General features: G+C 33.2%; 3 protein-coding genes across 3 annotated transcripts; 1 reads left to right on the forward strand and 2 right to left on the reverse strand.

Annotated features, from left to right (window-relative positions):
• Positions 1–2,919: 2,919 nt before the first annotated feature.
• Positions 2,920–4,829, forward strand: LOC106774349 (BAHD acyltransferase DCR; the record flags this gene model as incomplete). Its single annotated transcript, XM_014661312.2, is given in 1 exon segment — positions 2,920–4,829. A coding segment is annotated over 1 exon segment (1,401 nt). The 3' UTR covers positions 4,454–4,829.
• Positions 4,830–10,871: 6,042 nt separating this feature from the next.
• On the reverse strand, positions 10,872–14,705 carry LOC106773614 (glycerol-3-phosphate 2-O-acyltransferase 6). The gene is made up of 2 exons (XM_014660334.2): positions 13,889–14,705; positions 10,872–11,885 (listed from the first exon to the last, which is right to left on the reverse strand). Exons 1-2 carry the CDS (start codon positions 14,504–14,506, stop codon positions 11,019–11,021), a joined length of 1,485 nt encoding a protein of 494 aa, XP_014515820.1. The 5' UTR covers positions 14,507–14,705; the 3' UTR covers positions 10,872–11,018.
• Positions 14,706–18,936: 4,231 nt separating this feature from the next.
• On the reverse strand, positions 18,937–20,661 carry LOC106774052 (probable aquaporin PIP1-4). Its single transcript, XM_014660863.2, has 4 exons — positions 20,065–20,661; positions 19,685–19,980; positions 19,459–19,599; positions 18,937–19,229 (listed from the first exon to the last, which is right to left on the reverse strand). The coding sequence occupies exons 1-4, from the start codon at positions 20,396–20,398 to the stop codon at positions 19,137–19,139; spliced, it is 864 nt and encodes a 287-aa protein (XP_014516349.1). The 5' UTR covers positions 20,399–20,661; the 3' UTR covers positions 18,937–19,136.

Below are 20,661 nucleotides of genomic sequence, written 5' to 3' on the forward strand. Positions count from 1 at the left end.
GAATAACAACTCCAATGAAATAATTGATCGGTATTGTTTCAAAACAAAATAATACAAACCGTGTTGGTACAAAACGAAATAATACTAGCAATTGAATGTGTTATAACAATAATCACTGAATAAAAATAGAAAATAACAAACAGCCAATAGTTGGCCAAGATACTAAATTAAAACTGAAAATAAAAATCAAAGCAAAGAATAAAAGTTAAGTTATATGTGGTCGAGCTAATCCATGACAAAACTATTCCATAAACTTATGTTCTTCCTTTCTTTATTTTGATTTGGAACGACGATGTAGGTAGTGGTTTTGTAAATATATCAGTTATTTGCTTCTTGCTTCTTACGTGTTCAAGTTTCGCCCTTCCTTTCTATTTTTTTCTTGATAAAATGAAAATACTTTTGTTGTTGACCAGGTTCTTTGCCAACTCGATCGTCGATTTATTATCTACACTGATAAGCACATTCTCCTCTTGCATTATTTCCAAACTCTTTAGCAAGTTTCTAAGCCAAATTGCATGTCAGACACTCCAAGATGCTGCCACAATGGGTTGTTTCTTTGAGAGCCAAGTAAATGTTGTATTTCTCATGAAAAGGACATAACTAGCCATGCTCTTTCGATTATCCAAATCTCCACACGAGTCACTATTCGAGTACCTTCTAAGTTTGTAGTTGTCCAACTTAGTGTAATTTGAGCGTTCCCTTTACATACCTTAGTATATTCTTTAGTGTTTTCCAATGAGAATATCTTGGTTCCTTCATAAAGCAACTTGTGACTCCCACACTTAGCATAGGATCTGGTATTGTTTTTGTTAAGTAGCTAAGATTTCCAATTCTGCTTTGATATTTGCTTGCATAAACTTGGTCTCCTTCTCCATTTTTTGAAAGCTTCATGCCAGGTTCCATATAAGAGTGGAAACTAGATTCCACTCCAACATTTTTTCCCTTTTTTAGTATACATACATCTTTTGAGACATGAAGATCACTATTGAGCTTTTGTCAACTTCCAACCTCATAAATTATTTTATGATTCCTAGATCAGTCATTTCAAAATCCAGTAGAATTCTGAGGCTCCACTACCTCTTTATCTTGGTTGGGTGTTGCAATTTGATTGTCGTGATCTCTCCTCAAGTGGCAAGATCGATTGCAATCTCCCTAGCTTTACGTTAGGTTGAACTACTTTGATCTTTTCGGGATCAACGACAAGTTGACTGGCTACGACTATCACAAGAATCTCATTGAGATGATAGGTTGTGCTCTGCTCGAGAGTTGCGCAGGCTTTCCTCTTGAAGGTTTTGGTGGTGTGTAGAGGTTCAATCGTTTTTGCGATGCCCTTATTGGGGTGACTCCTTATTGGCTGATGAGTGCCATGTTTGTACTATTCGTGGAGGGGTGCTTTGTTGAGGATGGGGAGAGGACTTCCCATTTTACATAACAATTAGCTAATTCACTGCTTTGAGCTCCACCTAATGTTGATTACACAAGGTTTTGAGTGTAGAGTCATAGCATTTGACTTGCTCTTCGTTTTGCTAAATTAGTGTTTGCATTTGACTCTGAAGGGTCGCCACTAAGTTGCATCAGGTCGAGATAAAAAAGTTTTATCGAGACCCATGATGGGCACCAATATTCTTACTAGGATCTTGTAATGGATTGAAGAGTCTTGATGTATAATCTTGAGGATTTGAACACAGGGGAATATTCATCTGCAAAAGATTCTTGAGGATTAGAACATGAATTTTGGCCGTTGTGAGACCTTTATTGAAATATATCAGGCATTAGTCAAGCTATATCAAACATTAATCGAACTATATCATATCTTGGTTGAACTATCAACTATGTTAATATAAAGTGTAATTTTCTTAATAAAATTGGACACTCAAATTGATTTGAGTGACCTATAAAATATCAAACAAATAGTTCAAACTTATGCATTAAGAAGTTGTTCCAACTCAATTTTGTTAAAAACAATTCTCCCTACACTTATCTACTTTCTTTCCACTCCTCCAAAATTCTCTTTTTACCATATTTTATTAAAAATCAATTGACTTTCAAAAATCAATTAAAAATTTTACGTATTTCAAAAATTATTAAAATTTTAATCGATTTTCAAAAATTGAGAAAATCTTAATCTATTTTCCCAATTAAGAAAATTCTTTAACTAACTTTCGAAAATCAATTAAGAAAAATTTCTTTCGAAACTCAGTTAAGGTTTTTTCTAAATTTTTTATTTTATTTTTTCTTTTAATATTTTTAGTATACTTTTTATTTAATATTAATAATAATAATAATAACACATATTAAAAAAATAAAAAATATATTTTAAATTAAAAAATTAAAATATTATTTGTTTTAATTTAATAAATAATTTAATATATTTTAATAAATATTTTTTTAATTTAATAAATAATTAGTTCATTTAGTATTTTTATATAATTTTGCACACAATAATATTTTAATTTATAAAATATGATTCTTTATAAAAAACATATTAAAAAATAGTTTTTTAATATTGTTTTTAAATTTAAAATATTAATTTTTTAATTTTTTTAAAATTTTTTATTATTATCTATTAAATATAAAAGACTAAAAAAAAGAAAGAAAAAAAAAACTAGCTCGTTTTTGAAATTCGGTAATTGTTAATGAAAGGATTAACATTGGAATTTTGGAATTATAGAACGAAAATTTGAAGCTGCAAGAAGAAGTGTTGTTTTGTTGACCGCGCTGACAAACTGATCCCCAATCTTAAAAACAGCAAAATTAATTACTCACTAAACAAGTTAAAGAGGAAAAGCTCAAACAACGAAAATAACATGCTCACTTCAGAAAGAAGCGGAGTCCCTTTCTGGGAGCACGTGTCCACTGGATGCTCCATGAAGAGCCACGTCACCAATTTCTTTTTGACTCTCTTTCTCAGCAAAGGGAAAAAAAAAAAAAAAATCAAACAACGCTACACCACTCTGTCCCTCTTCTCCTATAAAACCGCTCAGCCTCACTCCCTTAGGAACCAAGCAAGAAAGTATTCCCAGTATAACTAAAAACACTACATATCACCAAAATGCCTTCCTCTTCCACCACCATAGTTTCTAGATGCCTCGTCCATCCCGACCACAAATCCACCATCAAACCACTCAAACTCTCTGTTTCTGACCTTCCAATGTTGTCGTGTCACTACATACAAAAGGGCGTCTTGCTCACTGCCCCAACCTCTTCCCAAGACCTTATTCTCTCTCTCAAACACTCTCTCTCCGCCGCTCTCTCCCACTTCCCTGCCCTCGCCGGCCGTCTTTCCACTGACTACCAGGGTTACGTCCACATCGACTGCAACGACGCTGGCGTCGACTTCATCCATGCCAAGGCCAAGCACTTAACTCTGAACGCCGTCGTTTCGCCCACCCTCGTTGATGTTCACCCTTGCTTCAAGGAGTTCTTCGCCTATGACATGATGATCTCCTACGCCGGTCACCACAATCCCCTCGCTGCCATCCAAGTCACCGAGCTCGCCGATGCCGTCTTCGTTGGCTGCACCGTCAACCACGCTGTCACCGACGGCACCTCCTTCTGGCATTTCTTCAACACCTTCGCCGCCATCAACAAAGGCGGCGCCGCCAAGAAAGTACTCCGCGCGCCGGACTTCACGCGCGAAACCGTAATCAATTCCGACGCTGTCCTCTTTGTGCCCGCCGGCGGCCCAGCCCTCACCTTTGACGCCAAGGCACCCATCCGCGAACGCATCTTCCATTTCTCCAGAGAATCCATTCAGAAACTCAAACTAAGAGCCAACGCCAAATCCAACGAACTAACGGAAGTAATGGAAAAACAAGTGAATGACGGTTGGAACATCGTTAACGGTAAAGTTATCGGAAAGGATAACGGTAACGGAAGAAACGAGATCTCGTCGTTTCAGTCGTTATCTGCTCAGCTCTGGCGTGCGGTGACACGTGCGAGGAAATTCAACGACCCTGCCAAAACGTCGACGTTTCGGATGGCGGTTAATTTCCGCCATCGGTTGGAGCCGAAGATGGACCCGTTTTACTTCGGTAATGCGATTCAGAGCATTCCAACCGTCGCAACCGTCAGGGATATCCTCTCACACGATCTGCGTTTCTGCGCGGAGTTGCTGCACCGAAACGTTATCGCCCACGATGACGCAACGGTGCGACGTGGCATAGAGGATTGGGAGAACGCGCCGAGGCTGTTTCCTTTAGGGAACTTCGACGGCGCGATGATCACCATGGGAAGCTCTCCGCGTTTTCCCATGTACGACAACGACTTCGGCTGGGGAAGGCCTGTCGCGATTCGGAGTGGCAAAGCGAACAAATTCGACGGGAAAATCTCGGCGTTTCCAGGGAGAGAAGGAAACGGAAGCGTGGATCTGGAAGTCGTTTTGGCTCCGGAGACCATGGCGGGGCTAGAAAACGACATGGAGTTTATGCAATACGTAACGCAGGTGGTGTGAGGGTACGTTACGTCGAGTAATTTGCACAGCAGTGATAGTGAAAACACGGGACGGAGTCGGTGATTAAACGACGGGGAACGGAGGGTGATTGCACGACAATAGTACCATGGGTGTGGTTGTCGTTTTGTGTCGGTCAAAGTCAAACGTTCGCGGAGTGGGGTCTCAGTGTTCTAAGGTTGTATTTGGGTGTTTCCGTGCTTGGCCCCACACGTATAATGATTTCCAGTACGTGATTTCGGGGAGGGTTTTCAGTTTTCAGTTTTCACTTTTCAGGTGATCGATAACAAGACGAACAAATAATAATAAAACCGATGATGATAAATGAAAATTGAAAATAAAAAGTGAAGCCAAAATAGGATTTTGGAGTTTTCCTTCAGCGTTTTGGAAAGTGTCTGTTCGTGCTACTTTTTCTTTTATAAATATAACTTTCTTTTTTTTTTTAATTTGAAAATTGAGTGGAGAAAACGATGTGTGAATATTGTGGTGATTGGAAGTGTGTGATTATTGAGGATATAGTTGTGGATAAAGAATATGAGATAAATGTGTGTGCGTTTAGAATATAATCAAACCGACAGGGGGCCACCAAGTGGCCAAGAACTTGAGATGCTCCGTTTTATTTAAACATGTGCCGTGATGCTTTAATTAATTGTTGTCATAATTTCCAGCATGAATCCAACATATGAGGTGTTTTAATTGCTATCATCGTTGGATATCTTTAGTAGACAACATATGCAAAAGATAAGTGATTAGGTCATTTAATGACTTGACAGCTACTTGTAATCATAGACCATCAACTTAGAACCAGACATGGATATCAATTCAAATCTGTGTTCTTTTGCTATAAATTTCACTCTGTAATTGGTTTTCTTCACTGATTACGGGTTGCCATAGATGCCAAACTCTAACAAATCATTCATTGAAATGTCACAGGCCAGATTTGACTTTATAACCTATTTCGAACTGTGTTCCTATACTACATTTATCTGAATTCAATGTACTAAACTTTAAAACGTTAAAACGTGGAACAATTACTTTTACTTTAAAACGTGCAACAATTACTTTTTCTGCGTAAACATGACCACACCTATTATGATTAGACCTATTCATTAGTTACGTAGATGATTTGTAAATAGATTTCTATATTTTATAATGTTGAAAAAAATACAACATATTATAACATTTTTTTTATTACCTATCATAACAAGTTTAATATATTACACAGATTGTCATGATAAAAATTTGTTTTTTTAAAAAAAAAATATTATTACATTTAACATATCCAATCAATTTATAATAAATTTCTTTTCTTATCAATATAACATGAAATGAACATATTCAATTGAATAACAAAATAAAATTCATTTAAAACGTTAAATTATCTAATAATATTTAATTCATAATTTGTACATCAAATTATATATTAAGTTTAAATATTACATTAATCTATATATATTACTAAATTATAATCATGTCTCTACAATTTACTAATACTTAAAATAAAAAAGAAGTTTACTTGATTCTATCCTCTTCAATTAACTTATCAAGTCTAAACTTTCCACCTTCCATAAATAGTCATTATAGGTCATGTCAATGGAAAGTTAAAATTGGTCACTGAAAACAAAACAAATCAATCCAATCACAAAACTTAAGTTTTGCTCTCTACCTCTCTAACAATGAATTTGTAAATTTGAGAAATGAGCATTATTACTTTGGTTGAGCAAAGTACAGAGCATAGCTTAGAGAAGCTAACATAACATTGATTTCTGACCTCTTTAAGCTTCTTGCCAAAGAAATGGGATTGCACAAACTTAGTAACTCCATCTCGTACTACAACATCAAAGATTCCAAAATACCAAAGTTTTATCTGATCTATCTGCTCCCTCTGTATCACAACTGAATCAAACTTTGAGTCATCAGAACCACCCTTGATCACATGATGCTCCACTACATACATGATGGCCATGTGATATTGGAATCATCCATGAAGGCTTGTTTCCTCTCCATTTGTTTCTCCTTCTTCCAGAGAAAAAAACGTTTCACCCTGAATGTCTGCTCAAGTCAATGGAAACATTAATTATTCATATCAATTACTATTCATTCATTCGTGGCTGGATCATTGCACAAAATCATGAGATACAAAGGCAAAATAAAGCATTACAGAAATTAAACATCACCAGTTAAATACTTCAACACACACATATTTTAGACTTTTCTGGTTTATTAACATAATTGGTAATAAAAGGATTTTAGAAGGCCAAATAGATGGTATCATAATTTCATGAGTTAACGCTTAAAATTAAGTAAGAATGTTACAGATCATTAATAAAATTTAAAAGGAACTAAGTGGGAACAAAATATGTAAGTGAGATTCAAAAGTAGAATATGCAGTGGACCATAAATATGTCACTAAATAAAATGTCAGTGGACCATAAATAAAATCAAGAAAAATATGTCAATAAGTGCAATCATGTCACTAAATAACTTACAAATGAAGAAGTTAATTTCTTCCAAAGTCTGGTTTTATTTATTCCAAAGTCTGGTTTTTGTGCTTTTTCTGGAAACTTTCTACATTCTATACTGCATTGAAGTCTCATCACTTATTTCTCATTCTTTAGAATATTTGAAAACTTTTAAACCAAAATATCACTAACAACTGGATTAGTATGCACTTAACTATTTGACTAATACATAATTATCAAAATCTGACACATGAAAACAGTACAAAAAATCTCACACGTCATTTCTATTAGAAAGTCTCACAAGACCTTAAATGGATGTAAGACTTGGAAATTTCGAACATAACACTCGTCCTTTCTTTTTGAAAATTGGTAGCCATCTTCACCACATTAAGACTTCAATATAAAATAGGAAAAAAAATTGAGAAAACTCCATTAACATAAAAGTTGAGAAATTAGTTTGATGATATACTAATTTTAAAAAAAATGTCATAAAATTATATAAAAAAAAAATTAGTTGTTTTATCAAGCCATCACCTTCGTTTAATCCTCTTGTGGCTCGTATTTTTCAAAAAGAGCATATTAGAACAATTAAACAATTGTTGCGGGTGGAATGGTGTCATGAAAAATAGTCTTAAAAAGATTAAAGAACTTATATCTCCACTTACCTTAGAGTAATTATTGGGAATATTTCTTGAAAGTCTTGCATCGAATAGAGATAAGACCAATTTAAAATATATAAACGAGTGCAAACCTCATCTTACAAACTGGTTTTGTGAAATTGAGTTAGACTTAAAGTTCACTTAGACAATATCTTACACAATACAACTAGAAAGAAGTCTCTCATCAATGGCTTTGCATTTGCAGAATCATGATACAGAACCGAATAATTGGTATGGTTGTTAAAAGAATTTTTTCTTTTTATTAAAGACAGGTTTCAAAAATACATTTACAGCTCCATTATTAAAATTTACACGCAACTTTAATATGTTTGATAGTCTCCGCAAATTGTCAACCTTTAATGCTTCCACGATCACACTAAACACGATACTAATATATTGGGGTGAATGCACTTAATTTATATTTGAAGACACAAACAGTAACTACCAACTAATATTGGTTGAAATTCATTGGTTAAAAATTCATTGGTTTCACAATTGAGAAACAGATTGGGAAATTCATTGGTTGAAAACATTTAAATTAGTCGAAAACACTAAAGTGCTATATCCAATGTCATCTTTACTTCCAATAAAAGTTTGATATTCCACTCAAAGTCCCAGTAACAAATCTTACATTAATTAGTTTCACAATTAAGAGTCACAAAACATTAATCTGCAAAATAAGAAGTGTAAGCATGAATATGATTTCAATGAACCACTATCCATCAACAAGCAGGTCTTACACGTTTTCAACTTATTCATTGGCCAATTTAAACATTCACATACCCTACCATCCCAAGTGCTAATAATTAATTTTCTGATTCGCCAAGCACTCGACGAAACCTAGAACAATATTCAGCTGGAAAAGATAGAAACACTCGAAAAGAAAAGCAACTAAATAAAAAAGTTTGCTTTTATCCATTACTTCTACAAGCAAACAAAAACCGCAACAAAAAAAAAAGTTATCTTAAAACGATATTGTTGTTCTGAGGACAATGTAAGAATCGCATACTTCAAATTGCATTATTTTTTTCCATTCATGCCCCCATTTCCATTAAAGCATTGGAAACAAAAACTAAACTTACACTCTGACTTCAAAACTCACAAGAATATTTGCATTTAAAAATTAAAAAAAAACAATAAAATAAAACATTCAGTAGCAACCAGACTAGGGTTTATATAAAGAAGGCTTGTATTGATTAGTTGGTTGAAAGATTGAATCTTAATGTAATACTTCATTCTAAACCTTATAAAATTCATTGTCTAATAAAGATGGGAATATCATAGTAAAGAATCAAGTCACAATGACAATTTCCATTGGAAACTTCAAAAATGAAGTTTTATGTGACGTAATTCTCATGGAAACTTGTCATGTGTTATTGGAAAGACTACGGCTATTTGACCATAAACAATTCATAATGGTTTTAGCAAAACAATAATTGTATACCATCATGAGAAGAAATTTGTACTTCATCCTCTTTCATCATCTCAAGTGACTGAGGATCAAGAATAAATAAGACTCAACGAGAGGAAGGAAGAAACAAAATACAAAGAAAACAAAGAGAAAGAAGAAAAGAGAGAAAGAGAACAACTTGAAAGGAGAGAAATAGAGAGAAGAAAAGAAGAGAAATAAAGAGAAGAGAAGAAGAGAAAAGAAGAGAAATAAAGAGAAGAGAAGAAGAAAAGAATGAAGAAAAATAAGAGAGAATAGAAAAGAAAGAAATTGAAAGAAAAGAAATGGAAGAAAGGGTGAAAGAGCAACTAAGGACAATATCTCCTCTTACCATCACAATAGAACCAAGACTCTTGGAGGTTTTCAATCCTTTCACTTTTCTCCATTTATCATTGAATTATCAAGTTTTAACATTTCTTTTGAAAAAATTGCCAATTCACCTTCCATACAAAACTTTTTAAAAATTGGAAACTCACAACTTGAATTATTATTACTTTTATGATTACAACTAACTCAAGACAAAAATAAAGTTTTAGAAGAAGTAAAGCATCTTAATTTTCTTAAAAGGAAAAACTTCAATATTAGGAAACTTTCTTCATAACATATTTTTCTACATCTCTTATTACAACAAATAAAACTAATTATAAATATGTTTAATGCTTATTGTAGATTGACATTTGATTTAGGAGGAATTTTTGGAGAGCTTACAACAAAAATAAGTCCTCGTAATAACATCAAACCATCATATTTGAGGACAAATCCTTCTCAAAATGATGACTTAAACCTAAGTCTACCAATTAGTCAAAGTCCAATTAGTAGATGAATGGCAAGGAAAGATTCATAAGGACCTTGAATATATTTCCAAGGAAGGCCAAGCCCCTTTTATGCTCACTTTCAATGCAACCTATAGTCCAACATGAAGGCCCATCACGCACCATTCCAGCCATGGAGAGGGATAGATCAAATGGCTATATATTTGCCAAACATGATGATAAAAAACTTTCTAGAGTGATATATTATAGAAGCTGCTTTACAAAAGTTTAAAACTAAACTACAAGTCTTCAAATATTATTTACATGTTTAAATTCTTGGACTTACTTTTATCATTATCAAAATATCATGATCTTTCAATCTTCTTGACTTATGCCAACAATTGAGTATTCTTCATCAAATCTTCTAATAAATAATAATAAAAAAAAAACTAGAATATTCAAATCACTTGATTTTTGAAGTGTTTCTTTGCCAGTAAGGTATTATATCCTCAATTTTACCCCTCGCATTCTCTTGTGAAAATAACAATCACACTAAATTCTTGAATGATTTGACTGAGTAAATATTATTTTGATCTTCCCACAATAGAAGCATAAGGTGTCTGACAGAATATAGTAATCCTACATTTGGTTTCACCAAACAAGTCAAGCATATTTATTAAGGAATCGTATTTATTAGTCTACTTAGTTTTCTTATGACTTTATGAAAANACTTGAATTTTGTCCTATTTTAAGTTAACTGGATGACTTTTTGATGCCTCGTCCGATATAGGTCCATATAACTGGGCTTGTTGAACTAAANGCCTCACTGTAAACACATGTATCATATTGATTATTAACTATGCTTCTGTACATTTCATTGTTTCTAGTACAGTTATTTATTTATATATAGACACCACAGCCAGCTTTCTATCTATTCTCGCCAGCAAATTGATGGCACCAAAGCAATGCCTTTGATTGTTGTACCGTAGGATCACATACCTGCATCTGTGGTACTGGATTTGTCATGTAGCTATCATACATGGTAGAAAAAAGCTAATGATAACCGATGTACAAAAAGAGTGAAACATTATTGAGGACTGAGAAAATAACAACTAGTTGTATTTATTCTTATAAAAAAAATCACAATCAGTTTTTATTACTCTAATACCCTAATGATTTTAAGGTTTTGGGAACAATGAGAGCAATGTAGAGAGTAAAAGAGAGATGCTTTTTCCGTCTGGAATTTCAAGTATTCTTCTTAGATGGAACGGTTCCATCTGTTCCTGCAAGGATTGCGTACTTGTCCTTTCTTGTTAAATTGGTGCACTCAAACCCCAGAGTCCCTGCAAGAACCCTTTGAATATAATTTGCAACTTCAAATGATGATTTTCCTCCCTTACAGGTGAGTTCTGTGGGTAACTGATTCAAGAAAGTGATCTCGTAAGTTGGCATAGGATTCATAAACACAAAATAAGGGTCCAAGAATTTGTAGCCGCGAACTGAGGTACCATAAAACACAGTTTGCTTTGTGTTGATGGCAATTGGGACAATCCTATCAGTTAGCTCAGCGAAGAGAGCACTGAATCTCAAGAGGAATGGTTCTCTACAAGTGGTGCCTTCAGGACAAATAACCAAGTCTCCTTCTTCAAGCAATTTCTTGATGTTGGCTGCATCTCTTTCTCTCTCCCTTGAGAGTGCCACAGCTTTGATAGGAGATATAATTTCGGTGAATTTACTTATGCTGTATGTGACACAGCTGATTTTCCTCCCTAGTGCAACAGCAGTAACCACAGGGTCTAAAACTGTACGGTGGTTACACACAAATAGCACCCCACTTTGACCTTTTTCTGGGGGTGGTGGAGGTGTGCCCTTCCTAATGATCCTGATTCCAAGAAGCTTATAGTTGTACCAAGCAATTCTTTCTGGCAAAGGAATATTGAGGTAGACCCTTAGGATTGAAAGTATAATGCCAATCGGCATCCAAAGGAAGGTCAAGAGGGCCACTAAAGGAGTTGGTCTCTGAACTAGCCTGCCCTCATGAAATATGATTGGACTTAGAAGCTTGTTTCTTTGTAGAGCCTCACACTTCATCCTTGGCACCATATATCCTTCCTGTAGGGAAACATTCAGTTAAATGAGTTAATCCCTTGATTGGACAAATGAAAAAACATGCATGTCACTCACATATCCATTGTCATTCTACTTTGATTTTGATCACTATTTACCTTTTTTGACGGAATGAGTAATAATATCATCACTCACTTTTACATTCATTTGATACAGAATATAAGGGTAAAGTGGTTCAAAAAGTGTAAAGTTTTGTAATTTTTCAATAAAAATGAGAGTAAAAAGTAAATAAAGATAGTGTCAAATGAATGTAAAAAATATAGGTGTGTCAAAGTATTATTTTTCAGTATACATTTTAATTTTTAGAAAAAAAAAAACTGATTAATATAGCTTTTAATTTTCCCTATAATTATTCCATAACAAATGAAGTTCCTACTTTTGAGTTTTGTTAATGATAGTGATAGTTTCTATCTTAATCTTTTTGTTTGTCATTTTCTATCTCAAACAAAAAGCACATGGTTTACTAGAAAGTAACCAAATATTTTTCACAAAAATTATGATGTTTTTATAAAGTGATATGCGCAACAGAAAAGTGCATGAAATGTAACATACAGGAAAAAGAAAAAAACAATAAACAAAAGGCTTTTTCAAGGAGACAGTAGGGGGGGTGCAATAAAGATATCTGTTTTGTTATTAATAATTTCGAAGGTATGCAGAGTTGTAAATACAGGAGGACATTAATTGAGTGTTAGAAATGGGTGAACATGAGATAAACAAAATCATATCGACCAGTAAAAATGGGAGTTGCTCCATCTATGCAAGATCCAATTAAGGATCTTTAAAATTTATTAACCATGTACAAAATAAAATAGTAACAGAACTTGAGTTTTGAAATTGCACTTAAAAGCATAGACAACCATGCAGAGTTGAAATGTGCATTGACAAATAGAACATAGAAAATGGGAGGACCACTTAAGGATGTGAATACTGAGAAAGGCTTGACTAAGGCAAAATTAATGGAGGAGTTTTATTATGCTGCTGCATATAAAAACCTTTTCATCATCATTTAAGACTCTCACCAAATATGAAGAAGATCCAGGAACAATCTACCTAATCATAATGTTGCGCAAAAGAAACAGCTCATATAAATTTTAGGTTCCTCGCATCTAAATATATTCAAGTTGAAAGGGACAGAAAACAAAAATATATATGTAAAAAATTATAAAAATTAACTCCTAACATCCAAAAAATAACAAAAGCAACATCCTTCCTATATTTTAAAAAAGTATGTGTTTTAATAAGAGAAATGACGTATAATTTTTTTATATTCATTTGATATTATTTTTTTTATTTTATTTTTTAATAAAGATTATGATATTTTAACAATTTTTTATAATAAATTATATGTCATTGTTTCATTAATCTATTTTAATATATTTTTAGAAAATTATTTGAAACAAATTAATCATAAATTACATTTTTAAACATCATTTTATTTTGATTAAATGTGTCAAATAAATGTTATTGTGTGTATTACTAGTATTCTTTTAATAATAGTATGAAAAATTACAATGACATACATCCTACTTAAATTGAACTACTTAATGGTTTTAGAAACATTATTTGATTAGGAAATTTAGAAATAAAAAAGTATTTATTACAAATTACTGTATTCTTCTTCAATTAAATCCAAGGTTTCACCATCACCATCTTCATCAAATTTATTCACCAAGTAAGACAAACTACTGCCTGACATTCTTCTTAAACTGTTTTTTTAAGTTTCACATGCAAATATGGTGATTAAAATGGTTAAAAGCTGTACTCAATCTTTCACGTTCTCTTTCTCTCCAGCAGAGACTAAGAACTTTATGACCTCAACTAAATCTTATTATGTGTGGTATTGAAAATGTGTAGTTCTAAAGAAAGAGAAGAGTATACATATATACATATATAACATATATACATATACATACATACATACATATATATATATATATATATATATATATATATATATATATATATATATATATTATAGTTATACCAACCTTGCAAATGGACATGAAGTCATAGTCGGTTACACAGTCTCCGAGTCCTACATCGGGCAAGTTGGTTCCAAACTCCTTGATGACTACGTCTCTCTTGTGGTTAGCAACAAGCATACCGACATCCTCGGTAAACCCTGTCAGCCTTCCTGACGGTGTTACCTGGAGCTCTGTTCCAAGGACCTTATCTGCGCCAAGAAATGTTTTGGCAAACGGTTCCACCATAACCCTGGGGCTGGCGGTCACAATGTAGCGCTTCCCAAAGGCGTTGAAAACGTGCCACGTGTCAGGATGTACATCCTCCGCGTAGAATCTGGAGAGCACCGAGCGGGCCACTACCTCAACGTTCCTGAGCTTGAGCCCTGCGAAGGTTACAAAGGCTAAGGTTTTGTTTGCCGCGGCTTCGGAGATGAAGAGGTTGGTGAAGTAGATAAAGGGAACGAGGGTTAGAAGACATAGGGCTCTTAGGATGCTGCCGGCTTCGAGAGCGACGAGGAGGTAGTATGGGAAGGCACTGCGGGACACGAGGAGAGTGCCATCGAGGTTGGAGACAACTGTTTGGTTGGAACGCTCTTGGGTTGTGCATTGAGTTATTGAAGCGAAAGGAGGAGTGATTCCCATGATGGAGAGGGTTATATGTTTTGTGGTGTGGAAAAGATGTGTGTGCGGGAGATTGATGGAGATGTGGAATAGCCTCAAAATGTTATGAAGAGAGAATTGGTGAGAGGGTTTTACAGGGAAGGCTGAGTGGGGTGATGTTCATGAACAATTTGGAGACTCTTTTAAATAAGATTATTAGTTGATTAGGTGGTGAGGTGGAGTTATTCAAAGTGTTTAAGTGAGTTGACTATTCCTACCGGAATTCAATAAAATAGTAATAAATGTACAATAAATAAGAATAAGTTACATTTTACTTTTTTTACTAATATTTATAGTTTTTATCGTAAATTTGGAATTGGTAAAATTTTAATAACGATCCAATCTCAATTTAATATCTTTAATCATTATTTACCTTAATCCTTATAGAAACTTTAATTATGAATTTACATCTATTGTTCATGTCAACCGTCCTACTAGATTAATTTTTACGAGATAACTTATAACTTTATCACTATCTGGTTCATAGAGTATATTAGTCTTGTAAGAAACTTCTCAACAATCTTATTTTGCTTGGTATCATGTGTATTATAGGATTCACCACCGTATACCTATGTTTGGTGTGTCATGGAGACGTAGATTCGAAAACTTAAATACAAATACTGCCCTTTTTATTTCACTTTTAATTAAATAGAGAGTTTTATGTTTCTAATTTAAGTTGTTCATCATTGCAATTCTTTTATTACATGATTTATTAAAAAATAATTATTAAAAAAAGGATAATGATATTCAGACAACATTTTTTTGACAACATTTGAACATTGATTACGTGTCAATCTGTGATTGGTCAAAAATTACTCCACATTAGTGTTTATGATTATTATTATTGATTGTGGAGTAATTTTTGACCCATTACATATTGACACATAATCAATGTTCAAATGTTGTCAAAAAAATGTTGTCTAAATATCATTATCCTTAAAAAAACGACATTAAATGTTTGAATTAATTCATGACAACGAAAAGGCTAATAGTGTAGGACTCCAAGCAAGATTAGTTTATAACTTTTTTTTAATCTCAATTAAACCTTGTTTAGGATTTTTTTTTTTCAGTAAATCAAAAGTTTGGTTTTATATGTCAAAAGTCTCTTTATAACATGTAACACTAAATAATAATTTATACTTACTGTTATTTTTCTTAACTCTTTAATGAAATTGTTTAATATGAAAATGTGACCACTAAAAAGAAGTTAGAGGTATTTTTATGTTTTCTTCTTTCAATATAGAGTTTTTATTCTACGTAAAAACCAAAAGTGATAGTTTAAAAACAACAAACTAAAAAGGGTATTTTTTTTTAAGTCAAACCACCTATTTACCCATTTATGACAAAAAGAGAGAGAGAGAAATGAAAAAACATTATTTTATTCACAGCACACATTGAAGTGAATAATAAATAATAACAGAGGAGTATGCATTATGTCAAAATCACTCATTAGACTTTCTCTTGAAGAGAGTGACGACTTTAGAAGGGTGCATGTGTGTGTTGAATTTTGTATGGATGTTGTTCTGGCGTGCATGGTAGGGCAGTAGAGTAGTTGTGAGGAGAAGAGTTGTTTGAGTAGTTGGAAGTGGACGCGCGTTTCATTCAATAAGAGCCTACTTTTTAGTTTATTCACGCCGGCCTTAGCAGCCTCATAAAACCAAGCCACGGCTTCCTTTTCTTTATTTTTTTAGTATATCTCATTATTTCAAAGAGTAGTAAGATAAAATACTCAATTTAGAAATAAGTAAAATTTTACCAAGAATTAAAATTTAAAATTCATTCTCATGGTGGTAGACTGATTTCATTCTGAATTGGACCTATTAATCACTTGCATTTAGAAATGTCAAAATGAGTAAGTCAGTTCAACTCGGTTCAGTCTACCACAGGTTGGTCACTTAGTGAGTCATCCCAATCCGGCTCACCTATTAACGAGCTGAAAAAATTTGAACCTGGTTCGACCTATCACAAGTTGGTGGATTAAACGGGTTGTTAACTAGTTCACTTAATTATAAATCTTTTTTAATAAAAAAATTATAATTTTTTTAATTGAAATATAAATAAATTTCACTCTAAAATGATGTTAAACTCCAAAGACAATTCAAAATAAATAAAAAAATATTATACAATTCAAGCGTAATCCAAAAACAAGCGCAAAAATCGAACAAATAAGTTTTGAATATTGATAATTTTTGTATTATTTGTCCATTTATAATATTAGAGTCTTGAATTGATAAATCTATAATATTTTTTTCTCTTGAAACATCTTTTTTTATACCCATCTACAATATAATAAAAAAATTCTAATAAATAATATTGAAACACAAAATAATAAATAATTAAATTAAATTAGGTGGGTTGGTGAGTCAATCCAGCTCACCACGGGTTCAATTCAGGTGAACCAATTTAAGTCAGGTTGAAAACTAACCTCTATAAAAAAATTAATTACATTTTTTCCAACCTAACCCGACTCAAACCCATGGTGAATCAAATTGACTTGCGGGTTACAACCCATTTTAACAGAAATACTTGAGTTTCATTCATTTAATTCTAATTCAAGTCTTTCATCTAAACTACCTTTATACCTGTTAAGTATTAACTTTATTGGAGTAATTATTGAAACACATAATTCTTAATTTTTTCTACAAGAAAAACATATAAAAAATATAAGCATAAGAAATATTCATCGTTTTACAAGTTTAACACTCGAACTTGAAACTACTCGGTAAATATGAGTGTAGTGTTTGAATATGCAATTATCAGGTAAATATGAGTCCAACGTCCAAACATGCAACTATTTGGTAAATTCGAACCTAGTTTTTAATATGTGATTACTTAGTAAATCTAAGATTAATATATGAATATATGACTATTTTTTAAATTCAAGCATTGGTGTCCAACCATGGACTTACTTGGAAAATACTCCAAGTATCTTTAAGTGTTTGACTAAGGACCCACTTGGAAAACACAAGTACCTTAAAAGTGTGCGATTATGAGCTTACTTGAAAAAATTCAAGTATAAATTAAACATGCAAAAGCATGATGATATAAGTGTCTGAGTACAACCTCTATATGAGCTAAAAAGCAATATGCAAGTCGTCCAAAAGTTAAAAATAACATATAAAACCGAGTACAAATAATTAAAATTAACATATAAAATTGTTCATTTAATAACTTAATCCACCTGCAAAAGTTATTAACTTTCTAACAAGGTGGACTCATGTACATACCTCTTGACCCAAATTTTTCTATTGTTGTCAGATCCAAAACACCTTAATAAACTTTGAGATTCAAATATGAGATCTGTATAAAATATTATCATCCCTAAAATCAGGAAAATGTGATATTTATTATAAAATAAACAATCTAGGTTATAATAAATTGAATCTACTAATTAAATTTGTTAAATTCTTTGATATATATTGAGATTATTTATTTGTTGTTATACTAACATGCCGACAAATGTCTATAAATACTTCCAATAAAAAGTAATCGAATTCAATCCTTATTTTTATTTTCATACCCAGAAAATACATTTTACTTATGAGAGTCCTTGTAAGTGAACTTCTCCTCTAGTTATAACGCATAGTTCGTACCCACTTCAAAGATGAAACTAATTCACCTCATATTAACCCAATAAATTTTTAGGTAATAAAATGTTCTGTTTTGTTACTTGCTCCAGTACAAAAATTTATTCGACTTTGTGTTACTTGCTACATATATTTCATCCACACAAAACAAAGTTCCATTTATGAAATATTTTCGTCATGATAAAAATAAATTAATATCCACACCTTAGAGAATATGAGTAGCAAAGAACGGGCTGCCAATAGCAGGCCCACACCTTAGAGTTTAGTTGATATTTTCATTACTAGACTTTACAATTTATATAGTTCATTTGAATATTAAAAAATTATTCTTATTCAAAATGTGATTTTGTTAGATGCATAATATTGAAAAGTGGATTTTAGATTAATTCATTTTCACAATAATTTTTACATCTCAGTTGTTTATTATAAATTGATAAATTGATTTTATCTTATTTATTATAAATTGATTTTATCTCTAGTGGATGTGAGAATTTCAACACACTAACTCAACTGTCCAAAAAATCAGACTTAACCTCCTAATTTGTCACAAAAAAGTTTAAAGAGGGCTGATTATTCAACATCATAACGTAACTATCGAATAGTACACCTAAAAATAATTAATATCTACTTTATTATTTAATAGGATAGTGAATTTTGTCAAACAAAATGAAATAATGTAGGATTTTTTTCTGTAAATCTGTAAATGAGTGCCGTGCCTAGTATCAAGATCTAAATATATTTAGCCTCCTATGTCTGTCCTATTATACGCGAGACTTACTATTTTGAACGTGTGTATATATAAATGATCATATATGCTCTTAAAAATAGAGAGAAATGAACCATGGTTACCACTGTTTCAACAAGTTCTTTAGCGTATCCGAATACAGGAGATTTGAAGAGATAAATAAAACATACATTAACAATAGTAGTAATAAATCATTAGCAGAAGCGATAGGAACATGTTTTACATGGGAATTACTACTTTTATTTTTGAAGCATTGCTTCAATTTACCCTCAGTGTTGCATCACTTGGACGAGAAGGGGATCGCCCTGATCACTACCTGATGGTACAAAGCTGCAAGTGCTGCTCCAATGAAAGGCCCAAGCCAAAAAATCCACTGCACCACAGCGGTACAATTTCGAAAATTTAAATTATTTTTTAAATACATAACTTTAAAGAAAAGCTTCTTTTAACAACATTTTTTACAACTTTTTGACATTGATCCATTTTAAATATAAATTCAAATAGATCAATAAAATAATAACCGTTGTAAAAAAAATTGTCAAAAAATTTTGTAAATATTGTGCAACTTTAGAAACAAATAATTGATGAAAGGAAAAACTCACATGTTCATCCCAAATTGAGTCCTTGTTGTATACAAGGGCTGCACCAAGACTTCTGGCAGGGTTGATACCAGTCCCTGTAACAGGAATTGTAGCCAAGTGCACCAAAAAGACAGCAAAACCAATAGGCAATGGTGCCAATATCTAATCCATTCATATTTCTTTTATCAGATTCCTGATCAAAAAACAAGAACTAAGAAGCTGCAAATAAGGGAAAAGTTTTGCTTACTGGAACATGGGAGTCTCTAGCATTTCTCTTTGCGTCAGTTGCAGAGAAGACAGTGTAAACAAGCACAAATGTACCCACAATCTCTGCTCCCAGACCAGCTTTTCTTGTATAACCTGTACCCACTGAATTGGCACCACCACCAAGTCTCTCGTACAGGTTTGGTTGAAAACCCTTAACCACACCTGCCCCACAGATAGCTCCCAGGCACTGCATAATTATGTAAAATATTGCTCTTGTCAGAGACAGTTTGCGTGCCAAGAACAGCCCAAATGTCACTGCTGGGTTAATATGACCCCCTGCATTACCAAATTCACACAAGCCATAAACATCAAATAGTTATAAAAATGAAAGAAAATAAATGATTGTGTATTTGATTTCACCTGAGATACCAGCAGTGCAGTAAACAAGAGCAAAGATCATTCCCCCAAAAGCCCAAGCAATGCCTTGGATCCCTACAGTGGAGCACTTAGAGTCTGATTTGGCCACACCCATGACAGTTAAGACTGTAATGTAAAGGAACAAGAAGGTGGCCACAAACTCTGCTATGCCAGCCCTATAGAAAGACCACGATGACAACTCTCCAGGCTCAAAGAGAGGCGCAGAGGGTGGTTCTCTGTAGTCTTTGGCATCTTGCACCTGCGCAGAAGTTCCTATCGGTTGCCTCTCGCCATATCTGTTTGCTCCAACTCTCACATCCTCTTCTTTTCCCTCCATCTTCTTCCAATGTCAGAGCGTTTCTTTCAGGCCCTTTAGAAAATGGGGTTCAGGTCAATGCAATGGAATGGTCACAAATGGCGGAGTGTGAAGAGGGGTATTTGTAGCGTGAGATTGGGGACATAGAGTACGGTGTGTTAATGTTGTGGTGAGTTGTAAGGAAAATCGAAAAGAGTGCATGATGAAACTGTGCACTATGGTGACACTCCCACCGCCCAAGGACCGTAGGGATTAGGGGGACCCAGAGAAATTCATTACTCTTG

The sequence above is a fragment of the Vigna radiata genome, chromosome 9 (genome assembly GCF_000741045.1).
Source record: "Vigna radiata var. radiata cultivar VC1973A chromosome 9, Vradiata_ver6, whole genome shotgun sequence".
Lineage (NCBI taxonomy): Eukaryota > Viridiplantae > Streptophyta > Magnoliopsida > Fabales > Fabaceae > Vigna > Vigna radiata.

Excerpts from the sequence above, each read along its gene's own strand:
- LOC106773614 (XM_014660334.2), bottom strand. The coding sequence starts at position 14,506 with ATGGGAATCACTCCTCCTTTCGCTTCAATAACTCAATGCACAACCCAA. Across the intron at positions 11,886-13,888 it reads ACTTCATGTCCATTTGCAAG|GAAGGATATATGGTGCCAAG; the intron begins GTTGGTATAACT and ends GTTTCCCTACAG.
- LOC106774052 (XM_014660863.2), bottom strand. The coding sequence starts at position 20,398 with ATGGAGGGAAAAGAAGAGGATGTGAGAGTTGGAGCAAACAGATATGGC. Across the intron at positions 19,981-20,064 it reads CTGCACTGCTGGTATCTCAG|GGGGTCATATTAACCCAGCA; the intron begins GTGAAATCAAAT and ends TTGGTAATGCAG. Across the intron at positions 19,600-19,684 it reads CTAGAGACTCCCATGTTCCA|ATATTGGCACCATTGCCTAT; the intron begins GTAAGCAAAACT and ends TGAATGGATTAG.